General features: G+C 33.2%; 1 protein-coding gene across 2 annotated transcripts; it reads right to left on the bottom strand.

Moving 5' to 3' along the window:
* Positions 1–2086: 2086 nt before the first annotated feature.
* LOC105336755 (neurogenic differentiation factor 6-A) lies at positions 2087–10585 on the bottom strand. Of its 2 annotated transcripts, none has more exons than XM_066073821.1 (2): positions 10161–10585; positions 2087–4109 (listed from the first exon to the last, which is right to left on the bottom strand). In XM_066073821.1, the coding sequence occupies exon 2, from the start codon at positions 4102–4104 to the stop codon at positions 2995–2997; it is 1110 nt and encodes a 369-aa protein (XP_065929893.1). In that variant the 5' UTR covers positions 4105–4109; positions 10161–10585; the 3' UTR covers positions 2087–2994. The 2 variants fall into 2 exon arrangements, with proteins under 2 accessions (XP_065929893.1, XP_011439493.2); XM_011441191.4 differs by lacking the exon at positions 10161–10585 and adding an exon at positions 4776–5462 and having other exon boundaries at positions 2087–4111.
* Positions 10586–14364: the final 3779 nt, after the last annotated feature.

Genomic DNA, 14364 nt, shown 5'->3' with positions numbered 1-14364 from the left:
TTCTCTTGAAAAAAAAAGTGAGAACTTCTTGTCATGTTGATGATAGGTATATAATTATGATGTTGTTTCGGGAAATTAACAATCTTACTAGTATTTCACAAGCCAAATTTTGATGAGAAACACGTTGGCTCTTTTTCACGAAAAAATAAATTACACAGAATGCACATAAAAACGTGAATTTACATAATTATGTAAACACCGAGGGGGGTCTTTTGACATAATGTATATCATTATATTATCATTTTAATTTCTTTAAAAAACATTTTTCGATTTCGGCGAAAATGTGGATTTTTTTATCTATATTTCATGAACGGTTCAAAGGGTACATGTATAATTGAATTTGCATGTGAAATACACATGATAAAAACAAAATCGATTTTAACAACCTGCAAAGTTCTCATCGTCATAATTGATTTGATGAATGTTTCCCCGTATTTTACGGCTTTAAAGGAATTATGTAGAAAATTAAACAGTACTTTGACATTCAATACTTATTCAAGGAAAAAGTAATCCAAGTACCTATATTCAATTTGGCATCATTTTAAAGAGTAGGTCAAGAGCTTGTTTAATGCCGTTTTTGGAGAGACTGTAGGCACTCTAGATATATTTCGTCAGCCAAAAATGGACAAAACGCTGAGAATTGTTACTTTTATCCTTCATATTTCATAGAAAATGGTTGTTTAAAACACGATTTTTTATTGTGTTTACCATAAATTTACGCCCCGATACTCCCTATGAAACAAAAGTAATGTTATAAAGCATTATCAAAACCATTAAAAGAATTTATGTCTTTAATTTCATAAACCTGTAGGCACCTTTCATTTACAACATCTTGACCTTAAGAAAATGTCTATTAGTTGTTCTCTTAATACTTGACGCGTGTGTGAAAGCGTAACGAAAATTGACACAATGTAGAGCAATGCACCTCGGTCTTTTAAGGATTAAATTGAGGATTGTGGCTGTCCGGTCGTTTTAGAACCATTTTAACAAGAGCTTGGACTTTGGGTAGTTGTGTAACACAGCTATGTGACGTAGGCCTGTCTATTTCATTGCTGGTCTCTCAGATATATGGCCCTTTGAAATCAACAAGATTTGTCTGGCTTTTGAGCTAAGAATACACAATCGGTGTATATATTTCGCTTGAAACCAGCGTCATTTTAAACTTGTTTTGACGCAAGAAATTGACAGTTACATGCTACTGAAAGTCCAAGCTCTTGTTAAAATGGTCCTAATATAATGGAGCTCTTGTTGAAATGGTTCTAACATAATGGACTCGTTTTTTTATGGTTTATTCCCATTTAACTGTTAACGAAAATTTACTGTAAGCCAAGTATGACATCATGATATAAAAGAAAACAGCGTAATGAAATTTGATACAAAGAAGAGCAAAAGCTCATCGCTCTTTTAACATTCTAACCAACAGCTCTAATAGCCCTATTAAAAGGTTAGAGAAAAGCAGATTGTCTTCTATTAGCTTACAGCGACCTGCATTTACAATAATCAGTCTACATAAGTTGATATAAAAAAAATTTCATTGCCCGACATGGCATTTTTTTTTTGAGGGGGGGGGGGGGGTGCGTCTTTTGCAAATCTTTAAAAAAAACAAAACAATTAGTAGCATTTGTGGGTTTTTTCTCCAAAGCAATGCGATGACTGTGGACAATATGTTTGAATATACGTGTAATTAACAATTTTTACCTAGCCTAAGGGCTAAATATCACCCCCCCCCCCCCAAAAAAAAAATAATTAAAAAACACAGGAAATTGAACAGCTGTAAAATAGAATGCTGTATGATTGTTCAATTAAGATATTTTATTATTCGAATAAAATGCAAACTATGGTTTTACTTTCTCTTAAAAAATATATGTTTCGATTTCTAGGAAAAAAGCATTTATTTCATAAAACACAAATAAAATCGACTTTGATCTTAAATTAATAAATAGATACATGTATTTTAGAAAAGCTTTTAAACAGCTCACAAATATACAGAAACACAAAGAAATTAAAACTTTGGCATTTTTAACAATCAAAGAATTATACATAATATAATTATTATATGTGAACGAAAAAATTAAAACGTATAATATGACTAGGTAAAATTAAAATAATATCAAAATAAGATATCAAAAAATAAATATCTCATTGAAAAACTACAGAAAAAATAATAGTACAAAATTCAAGTAGCCTTGTGCATTGACTAGATGCATATTAATGTATATTAAAATATCGGCCATTTTGGTAATTATGACATGTTATTAAAAATGTATAAATAGAATATATAAGCTATCATTGCAGAAAAAAAAACAAATGTAGAACTGGTCCCCACCGTTACCAAAATTTCAAAACTCTGAACCCTGTCTTTAAGAGGGCTCGATGGTCGTGGCCATTTTTTAGGCTGTATTGACCTCCTTTAAAACGAGAGTTCTATATAAAAATATAGGAAAATACTAGATTTTAAAAAGTAAATATGTGGACTTTTTCTTTACTTAATAATAAAAGATAGTATATCTTAAAATTTTAGATAGTTAATTTATTGACCATCCAGCCTCCTTATCTCAAATCCTTAAAAGGAAAGTGTATGAATTTGAGTTCAAAACTCAAACTTCAGACTTTGACTTGGGTAAAGTTTGTGACAATGGAACCTAACCATAGACGAGAAACTTTCATTGAGGAGAGAAAGAAGAAAGACGGATAGAGAGACATAAAGTAATCCTCATTTGTAATGCTATTTAGCTTTCTTTCTTTATACATGTACATTTGTATGTTATACCCTAACATTTTTTGAGGTTGGAGGGTTTTAATAGTTCAAAAAATAATAGGTAGAAAAAATAGTCATATTTAAACATATCCGGAAAAGTAACATCATGATGTTGGTTATTACGTTCGCCGTTTCCTGTGACGTCATATAGATTGAAAGCCGTTCAGTAAAGTTGACAGTTTAAAACATATCCGGAAAATTAACGTCGTGGGGTTGATCACTATGTTTGCCTTACGTTAACCTGTGACGTCGAACAGATTCGAAGCCGCGCTGATTATGTTCATTTCCGGATTCACCGTTGAATCGGGTTGGAACTCGGAGATGTCTTCCAGCATGATATAAGGATTGCATTCCTGAGATGATGTCACGTGACCATGTGAATAGATCCCATTGTTGTTGAGATTTCTCCCGGTCATGCCACACATATACGAGTCGCCGGTGCTGTCACAGCGCATGAAATTTGTTGACGTCACAGCTTCGACTTGAAGAGAAGGCACAGCGGCGGCTTTGCTGATTTGCAGAGGACTGGTGTCACATGACGTGGCGTATCCAATAGAAGAAGGCGACATTTGGCAAGACGGATCTCCTCTGAGAGAGGATTGGTTGATATGAGCAGTGTAAGACATAATACGATTGGGCGAAATCGAGGCACTTATAACGGGGTTTGGAGGGGACTGGTTGTACGACTGTGGGTTGTTAAAGGACTGGGGGTACTGGTCATTGTTCGGAGACACTTGGTACGAGTTATTGTAATAAAATTGGAACGGTTTCCCAAACGACGACTCCGGGAGAAGGGTCCGGGGGTTCAGCTGTAAGCCGCCGGCCACCAAGTTCATCGTGTTTTGAGACAGTCCCTTTGATAAGGCTTTGGCGAAAGAAATCGAATCCGGTTTCATTCCCGATTTTAAAATGTCTGCTAAGGCACCGATGTAATTTCTGGCGAGACGCAAGGTTTCTATTTTGGACAGTTTTTGGTTTTTGGAATAACAAGGCACGTGTTGACGTAACACATCTAATGCGTCATTCAGTCCATGCATTCGATTACGTTCACGGGCATTAGCCTTCACTCGACGCATGCGCAGTTTAGCTATTCGAGCTTTGGTCATCCTCTTCTTTTTTGGACCTCGTTTTTTCGGCACTTTGGGTTCATCCTTATTTGTTTTTGGTTCTTTTTCGTCCCGAGTATTAGAACGTTTGGAACTGCTTGAAGATTTTATGCTACACTGGTCAAAATCGCTTTCGTTAATGTCTGAAAAATCTTCGATGTCCGCATCTTCAAAATCACTTCCTGCAAGACTGAGATCTAAATCTGTGTCCATGGTGGGATTCTGTAGCTTTATTGGCATTATTCCTCTGAAGAAAAAAAACCCATTTATTTATAATTTTGGGGGTATTTTGAATTCAAAATGCAAGTTGATTAATTTTGTCACATGTAATTATTGCAAAAATATCATCAACTTCTGCATGAATTTTATTTTAAATTTTATTTGAATTCTTGGACAATTGAAAAACATTGAATATAGAAAAAGCATGAAACCCGTAATTATTAAATAAATATCAATATTATAAATGTCAAAGAAGTTGGATATAACAGATCTAGAAATTCAATGTCAAATAGATTTGGCGATAGAATACTTTTAATAAGAAATGGAAGTTTAAGAATTAGAGAATCATGCATGTTTTTTAAATACATTTATTCAAAATTAACATAAAGCTATCGGGTAAATTTTGCATTTAACTCTACAAAATTTCAACTTAAGATTTAACCTGATAAATTATTTTAATTAGCCTAACGTTATGCTTAAAAATCGCGGGTGAAAAATATTGAGATGCATACAAGTATATTTTTTTTATATAATAATATGATAAAAAATTATAGAATAATACAAAGTCAATACAGCTGAAATTGAAAAAAAAATTAGAGTCAAATTCAAAAAAATTTAACTTGTGCTTACTTTTTCTTAAAAAAAACGAACCTCAGAGACAAACATTGCAATAACAAATCTGAAAATACTACCTGTGTTAAAACAAGAATGAATGAAAATGATCGCCGAACGTCCGATTAATATTCTCAAGGCCGCGGAAGTAAATAATAAATGAGGCACAAGTGAACTATGGCACCGTTGAGAAATATAGAGAAATCCCGTTGGGGGGTACACAAAGCTCCATTTCTCGGGCGTCGGGGAGAGGGGGAGATGTCTCTATGTCACGGGACCTGCCCGGTCGGCCATTTATACCAGTCATTTCTCACGCGTAATGAATAAGACAAGTTTTAATTGTCAATTAGGATTTTTTTTTATTTTGACATCATTGGGCGATCGGGTGCAGTGCTGAGGAAAACGAGCAGAAGACAGAATAGCATAACAGCAGGTCCCAGTTCGGTTTTTTTGTCTTCCATCATAAAAATCATCCTTTATAATCAAATTACATTGATTAGTGCTGATAATGTCTGATTCAGTGGGGCATATCAGGAAAAAGTTACCCTCAAAGTCTTTTGTGAGAAGTCTGGGCCATCTGTGCGCTTAACACCAACTGTGATGTCTGAGCATGCGCACAAACAATGGAGAATACACTCATCTCTTGCCAAGAGTTTTCTAACAATAGTGAATTTATGATAGAGTCGAAAATGCGTATCTTCACAGATTTAACTTGCATACAATTATAGTGACGAATATTTAAAAGGTTCGAGTCGGATAAAAGAGCCACAGCCTTTCTCCTTTAGATTGTGACGAAAAATAATATCAAGTTTCGTCTTTTTTGAATTTAAATGATGGTTTTCAGATGTTAAAGATAGGAAGAACAGCCTTATTTTGACAGATACTTACACAATAAGGCTTCATTGTTTACATTAGTAACCATGTATTTCTATTCTTTATTATAGGCTTTTAAATTAATTTGAACATTAACTATTTTGTTAATATGCAAATTATATAACGGAGAATGAGCTAGATTTTTCTGCTTTTATATTGATCACCTTTCATCTTAAAACAATTTCATAACATCCAGCTGCAGCCGTTAAGTCATTTTCATGAAGAATTGATTCTTATTTCTATTTTAAATAGATTCATACAATATAATATTTATAACCATCTATTTTTCAATTTTAGAAATAATTCTTTTTTTCATGATTCAAGATTTTTGGCTTCTTCTATATGTTTCATTTACTTAATCGATCTATTAATTTTATCGAAGTTTTGGAAACTTCATTTAATTACAACATAAAATACCCTTTAAAAACGTATTTCATATTCTATGTAGTATAATTTCTTTCTTTTTTTCTCAGACTATTTTTGTCTATTAATTAATCTTAACTGATTACTACGTGTACCTTAATAATTACTCTATTATATGCATACAAATTTATCTGTGATCATTTGGACATCTGTTTGGTTATTTTCTTTTATTCAACCAAAAATTCAAATATCAACTTATCTGATCATCGAAATTTACATAATCAATTCAATTTATATTTTTTCATTAAAACTTTTTTTGATTTCACTTCAACATCAAATAATTCAAAAATTTGTCTCATTTTCAACCATGATTATATACTTTTATGTAAAAATAACCTCACGAGATTCCGAAGATTCGTAAAGAGAAATAACCAAACTCTCTTGGAAAAAAGTCATACATTACAATTTCACGTGCGAACTTTTTTTTATTGCATATTAAGATTATTCTCTTCCTCTGAAGGAGGGTCGGCACGCGCCGATCACGTGCCACAGAGGCGAAGCATCCATTCAACTAATTCAATTATTTACATTTCTTTATGGTTTGATACATTGGTCACTAGAATGAGGAGAATTCTGACAAAGTGCAGATTTGTCGGGAAATGTCGAATCTTTATCGCAAACTCAATTTCAGTTTGTAACCCGTCAATCCGCGTCAAACGGTTTTAAAGCCAAATTCATTGTTTGAATAAACGCATTAAAGATCGCGTATGTCAAGTTCTTTTTAAGATTCAACGTGCAATTAAATGCTTCCTAAACCGGAAAAATTTGCTTAAATGATGCCTATACCGTTTTCTTTCTCGGCTGATATCAATACTCTTTAACATTCGGTCCCCCGGGGGAGTGATGCACATTAACAAAATTAATGAAATTTATCGTCTTTTCATGTGGTTGACTTCAAATTGAGTGTTTTCCTGGTCAAAACTTTTCCGAGCACAAAAGAAGCTGGTCTATTTCGGGAGGTTGCAAGAAACGGCTCCCCCGAGAATCCCATCCCTCGAAAACGCAATGCACTCGATTTGTAGCGACATTTAAATATGCGGGGAGGTGCATCATTTCGATTTATGCCGCTATAATTAATGAACTGGACCCAAATTGAAGAAGGAAAGGGATTAAGTGTATAACTGATGACCGGATCAAAGGATCTTCCAACGTATCCCGATCGCCATTGATCTTGTCGCCCTGAGTCAACCACGGACACCTGGCCCCCGCTAAATTGACTTAATAGAGTGCTTGATGACCCTCTCTGTAGCTGACCAGTTGTCCTAGCTTCTGTTATGTGTGAATAGACAATAGAACGCACCGGTTTTCACAAATTCTTAAGCGTTGATATGACCATAATCCCGCGTCTATCTATACGCCAGAAATTTTTATTCTACATTTTATTGAATTTTGAGTGGTTTTAAAGTACAGTACGGCACGCGTGCGAATTCCGTGTTTATAGCTTTTTATCGGGCTGTTGTTTGAACATCGCTATAATAACAGATTGAGATTCGTAGTAAAGTCAGCAGTTAAAAATGTCACCAATAAAATACAACCACCCCCCCCCATCCCCCCTTTTTTTCTAAATTCTAATAAAGTTGTTATTGATGAAAGGCGTTGTTTGTTTTGGGCTTAATCTATTAAGATCCTGGTAATATTTTTATTATTTCTTATTGATGAATCGATAAGGAGACGAAACTGAAGCAGATTATTGGGGAAAATGGGGAGATTTTGCTAACCTTTTCGAATTAAACTAGAGAATGATATTAATCAGTAATCGAATAAAGCTTCGTTTCAAACCGAAAAAAGTACACAATGCTTAAACCGGTTTGATTAATAACACACGTCATTGGATATTACAAAATAAGCTGGATTTTATATATAAATACATGTACATGTAAAATTATAATATATGTGTAGAAATTGTGCTAAGAAACGTGTGCTAAATTGTACTAGTGCCTCAAGACAAAACAATGTTCGCACGTGTACATAATTAATTAATGCAAAATCTATTTTGCATGAAAAGTAGTGAATTAGATTATTTATTAAATCTAATTAACTGTGAAGAGTAGCGCTTTCGACTTCATATACCTAAAATACTCATAAAATTCAAATCAACTCGGATTCCAACAATGTCTTTTTAGCCCTGCCCATATAAATATTGCGTGTTCTAAACAAAGACCCCACAAGAAAATAAGGCTCAAAAAAAAAAAAAAAAAAAAAAAGGAATCAAAAATCACATGAATACTTAATGCAACATACAATTGACAGGTAGCCGCTAAAATGGCCGGCGTAGATAATTTCTGTCAACTTTCCCTTTTCTTCCTTGCAGGTGATTCATGGCAAATTAGGTCTTGATTACACACTTAATGCATATTTAATCAGATCCGGTCACCTGGGGCTCACTAGGGCCGGGGAATCTCGCGTGAGGGGGAACGATTTGGGGGTCCCCGTTAACGCGTCTTCTATGTTCCAAACAGACGTGACTTTCTTTTAAGGTGAATTATTGTCGAAGAAAAATTGATTTTTTTTTATTTATTTCTTTTATAATTGCAGAAGTAGAAATTCGATCAAAGGCAAATGACACCGCGGGATTTTTTTTTTTCATCTTTCTTCGCTGTTTTCTAATTAAGGATTGGGAGATCGTGATGTCTTAACAGGTCTCCACAGATTATCACTTTTCTTTGACTTTCTGAATTCACGTTCGAATAAATAAAATGGAAAATGGAGATAAAAAATAGTGATCTGAATTTGAAGCATGTTTGCACGACCAAATAAATTAAGTGCATGCGATTTATCTAGTAATCATTGCGCTGATTATTTTTAGGTACAACAGAGCATTTTGACATTCATTTGGAAATGAATTGAAATGAATATAGTGATCTTATTTTGAAACATGCTTGCATGACAAAAATATTAATTGTAATGCAATTTATTTAATTATCTACAGACTTTATTTCTAAACACAGAGTATAATATAGACACTCATTTTTTGGCCAAAAAAAAAGCGCATGCAACCGTGTCCCGTTACTGGGTAAAAGAATTACATGTGCGAGTATACAGAAAAGTTTGATTGGTTAATTGGTCAACAGACTATCTATATCATGTCTACAATAAAAATTTCACAAAATAAAGTTAAAAATTCTATTGCAGAAGACAGTTGCTAAAAGCCGACAAACGACGCCTTTTTTTCCGGATTCATCAAACATCATTTTCAAAATTCCATGGGAATCAGAACCTATTTAGCAGACGTCGCTCAAAGAGAAAGGAAAAAAAAACTATGACAAAAAATATCTATTATTCAAATTAATTTATGTAAATTGTTTTTCCCGATTTCTCGAGAAGTTCTAAATATGGTGTATCAATATTCGACAAGGGAAATTCTTGGTTAACTCGTACGTGATTCCGTAATAAAAACGGATTTGACGCCGTAACGCGATACCAATCACGCGTGCTGTGTCGTCATTAGAGGCGTTTTACAATGACTACTCCCTAATTACGACAGAACTCTCCCCGGGGTTGAACGGCGGTCGGGATTTTAAAGGATTTCTTTTATTTGACCAAAGTAAACCGTAGTTTAAATGGCGTTTATCACGATTTGTTTGTGAAATCGAATCCATTCTGCAAGTGCGCATTTTAAAAGATTTCATCAAGTGGATTCAACTGATCTATTAGATGAATTTCCCCATTGAACATTTTCATTGTCAACAATGAGCATTAATTTACCATTAAATGCTATTAATAGATTCTGTTTATAATCAACGAATGGCTTATCATTATTTTTTTAATAGTATTAAAAAAATAATAAGCCTTTCAAATATATCAAGTTGATATGAATTCATATAAACGCATTTTTGGTACTCATAAATCTCGCAGATTTCCCATTTTAAAATAATTTTGACTTTATTAAATCTATTTTGTTTTTAAATTAAGACATGTTTGTAATTATTTAAATTTGATATGTGGTATATCGATCATTGCATTTCCTTTTAATTGATTTATCTTAAAAATCTGAAATATTTTAGAAATTCTAAAAAAAAATTTAAACTTGATATCTTTTTTATTGATTGAAAATTGTAATGACGTTATTTTTTTTAATGAGAGAGAGAGAGAGAGAGAGAGAGAGAGAGAGAGAGAGAGAGAGAGAAAGAGAGAGAGAGAGAGAGAAAGAGAGAGAATTTGACTCCTACCTTTATCAATCTGGAAATCTTGACATAATTTTCTATATGTGCTGATTACGGGTTGGGTTTTTCAATTCTCCGACTTTTTCCTTCCTCTATTTTTTTGTCTCCCTCTATTTTCTTAGTGCCACCACTTTCACTTTTCGCAAACACTTCCATATGTCATGTCGTAAGATAAAAGCGGCTCCTGTTAACCCTTTTAATTATGATGCAAATATAAATACGACTCTATCAAAAGAAATGCCGGGTCCGACTCTCTTAGGTCCACATCTGTCAGTGAAATTCAAGAATTATAACTGCAAATTTTATTCATCCCCGCAAATGCCCCTACTTTTCTCTTATCGGGGGGAGATATGCAATTTGATCAATATCCAACAACAGGATCGCGAACAGGCCACTGACGGTTATATCACCACCTAATCAAGCTTTATGGCTCATTATTACCCTTTAAATTAAAAACTGAAAAAAGACAATAACGCTACAGAGTAAACAGGCTAAATAAGTCTTAACATTACTTAATAAAGTGTTTCATTTTATTGTCGGTATGCATTTAGAAATGATAAAAATTGCTGGGAGTTTTTTTTTATTATTATTAATTCTAATGTATCTAAATTGTTTTGACACTTGTCAATAATCCCGGCGCGAGCAAAAGAGCAAAATCGTCATTATTTGATAATGAACACTTTATATCGCTAGAAAGCTATTAGGGCGACACTATCTTGGAATAGAAAAGTAAACACTTATCTCAAGTTTTCGTGCCAGTTGAAAAATTGTCCGCAGAATGGCACGTGCCGAAGTTTACGGTTACCTGGGTAACGCGACATTAAGCGCTTAGCAACGGGAGCTCGCCAAAGGCCCAAGGAATTCAAAAACCTCTTAATCCACGTTTTAGGACGTTAGTCAAAACTCATTTGTAAGACGAATCACGCGTTTTTTGTTTGAGTACTGAGGATAAAAGCTGATGACATACATATAAATCCTAAATTACTCTTTAGATTAAAAAATCGGGGGGGGGGGGGTTTCAATGCGAGAACTTTACAAACTAGAGTATAGGCTAATACAGATTCGAGAGAAAAATGAAAATTAAAGTCAATTGAAAGAATAATGTAATCCTGGGAACATGCGCGGATATAGAGAGGATTCAATAATTCAATAAAACGTGGGACCCCCCCCCCCCTCTAAAAAAAAAAAAACTATGGATTCGCGCATCAATCTTAATAATTGCAAATTGTCAGATGTAATTTTTCCAATTTAACCTGCAAATTTTAAAAAACTAAATTTGAATCAAGAGAATTATAGTAAATTCTCGCGCGTGGCTTGAAAATCAGTTAGTGCTAATAGTGTGACTTTTAGGTCCAAGGGACCGGTTGTTTATTTATACTTTAATGCATGTATGTATATGCTGCATTGTAAGCGGTATGTACACATGTCATTATCATAAGCGATTAATTTCACTCAGTTCCTTTAGTTAATAGTAAGCACAAAACTAGGGGGAAATTAATACCAATATATTACTATTATACTTTCATGTTAAATACTGAAATCTGATTGGTTTAGACGCAGTTGGTAATCCGTTCTATTACCCTCCCCGTCATCGTCGGAACCCACGGGTTTTCTATCCGTTACACTGCTTTCAGTTTTTTTGTTGAAAGCAGTGTAACGGATAGAAAACCCGAGGGTTCCGACGATGCCTCCCCGTTAGCAACACACTTGGCAACGGGTAACACAACGAATTGTTATATGCGCGAAAATTGTGCGCGTACGGTTCGCCGTATAAATCCACTTCATTTCTATATAAAAGCAGTAAAATTTTCTTTAAAAATAAGACATTCAGTATAATAAAATAAAATAAATAGTGCCTGTTTGGGAGGGTAACTGTTGAAATTGACACCCCTCGAAAACCATTGTCAACCTCCACTTCGCATCGGTTGACAATGGGTTTCTCGGGGTGCCAATTTCAACAGTTACCCTCCCAAACAGGCACTATTTATATAATGGTAAGCATGTGTCATGTTGATTTGATGAATAGTATGAATTTACCGGGTGCAATTGGTAAAGAAACTTGATAAACTCAGTCAGCTTTAAATATTAATTTTCTCCCTTTTTTAATATATTCTGTCAAATGTTTATATTTAATATATCAATTGATGCATTTTTATTAATACGAAGAATTTCCTCTCGGTTTGCGTATACATATGACACAGATTTTAATATCTTGCGATAATTTACAATGATACCCACGCAGGCAAAATACTTAATATATATATATACATCCGGGGCCCGTTTCACAAAGATTTCCTAAGATGTTTCCTAAGATAGAACTTAAGATATGCCTAAGTTATAACTTAGGAAGTTCCTAAGATTTGTCATAGCTGTTTCACAAAACTTTCTTAGTGTAACGCAGTTGACTAAATCTTATCTTAAGATACATTGTAAGCCACTTTTAAATCATTTCGTTAATTCATACAGTATTTGACAAGGCTACATTGGTGCGCTTATTTTCGACACTTTTTAATCTCTTTTATAATTTATAGGGATTTAATTTCTAATGAAAATGACTAATCTTTTCTGATTTGATTTAAAAGGCCAAAAACTAGCGCAAGTGTCTGTGCACCGTAAATTAATCCCATTAAATCGTAAGTAAATTATTGCAACTTTTAAACATGTAAAAAAAAAAAATATACAAATGTAGCTACAGGTCGCTAGATTTTTGGAATTTACTAACCTCGGACACCCCCCCCCCCCTTCAAATTTAAAATAATTATTCCTCAGAACCCTCCCCCTTCGAAGGAAAAAATTGCTGGACCCGCTTACGTCTACCTAACTACATGTACATTGTATACCAGTGTTCCAAATTATTAATAAATTCATGTCGGTGTTGTTATTCATATTCTTTACGAACATAGCATTATCATATTTTAAAAAAAAACCCAATGAAATGAGAATTATTTGGTATGTTTTTATGTCAAAATACATGTGAACCCATTCTCTTAAAGCTTTTGTTTTTATTATATAAATTTTTAATAAATGATGAGCTGGTAACAGGCTTGGGGTAATGCTAAATGTAATGGTAATGCATTGCAATGCATTACATGTTTTCAAAGTAATGCTAGTAATGTGTAATGCCACAAAATTAGCATTACAAGTAATGGTAATGTAATTCATTACTTTTCAAAATCTAGTGTAATGTTAGCATTACATAGCATTACTTTGCATTACTATGCTTATTTATGCATGTTCAGTGTTCACTTTAAAAAATGTGATGAATAAATGAATAGTTGAAATTGAATTTGATTAAATTTATTTTTAAAGAAGAAAGAAAACATTCTTGAGATAAAAATGTTTTAATTGTATTATAAAAAAAGATTTTTCATTTTTGAATTGTTTTTTGAATTGTTAATATAACTAAATATAACAGCACAGTTTAATAACATTTTTAAGAGTGTTGTTATTAAGAGTTTTTAATCATTTAAACAATTTACTCCAATTAGTTTGCACTTCAATAAGAAATGTGTCAACAACACACTATGCCCCCAGGATTCTAAGTATCAAAACAATCTATTGTTATAAGAAGTGCTAAACACCCCAATCCCCTTCCCTTTACTATGTCCCAATAGAATAGGAGAGAGACATGCACCTTTAAAAGCAAAATGAATGCACTGTCCATCCATAATGAAAATAAATATCACTTCCAATATTATAACCCATTTGAAAATAATTTTACTTACTTATTCCTTATATTAAGTACACTGTACATTAGTTTGGACTGATAGAAAATACAAGATTCATGTATTTTTTTCTATTATTGCATTTATTATATCCTAAGATAAAGATCGTCAAACAGTATTTTTCAGTCCAAGCTTTGACTGCTCCTGTAAAACATTTAATATTTAGTATAGCTAACAGGATGAAGTTAAAAGATGAACCCTTTGAAACTTCAATCATAAAGTGCAACAGCAATCTATTGTCTTGAATTGTCCTCAGTAGAAAGAAATATGATTTAAATATATTAAGAAAAATAACTGGGAAAATCATATGTTTATAAATTTATACACTTAAGTGTCCAAAATTATAAAGATTTGTGTAATCTGGGGAAATATTTCTATTCAGCTTTTAATAACCACAACATTATTCCATAAATTGTTTTTTGTTATGCATGTAATTCTGTGTCTTTATTTCGTATCTGACATTGTATCATGGCAAATGTCTATAA

The sequence above is a fragment of the Magallana gigas genome, chromosome 10 (genome assembly GCF_963853765.1).
Source record: "Magallana gigas chromosome 10, xbMagGiga1.1, whole genome shotgun sequence".
In the NCBI taxonomy this organism is placed as follows: domain Eukaryota; kingdom Metazoa; phylum Mollusca; class Bivalvia; order Ostreida; family Ostreidae; genus Magallana; species Magallana gigas.
The sequence above is the reverse complement of the archived record's forward strand: the minus strand, read 5'-3'. Positions and strand labels throughout refer to the sequence as shown.

What these genes read in the sequence shown, in the direction of transcription:
- LOC105336755 (XM_066073821.1), bottom strand. Translation starts at nt 4,104, where the DNA reads ATGCCAATAAAGCTACAGAATCCCACCATGGACACAGATTTAGATCTC.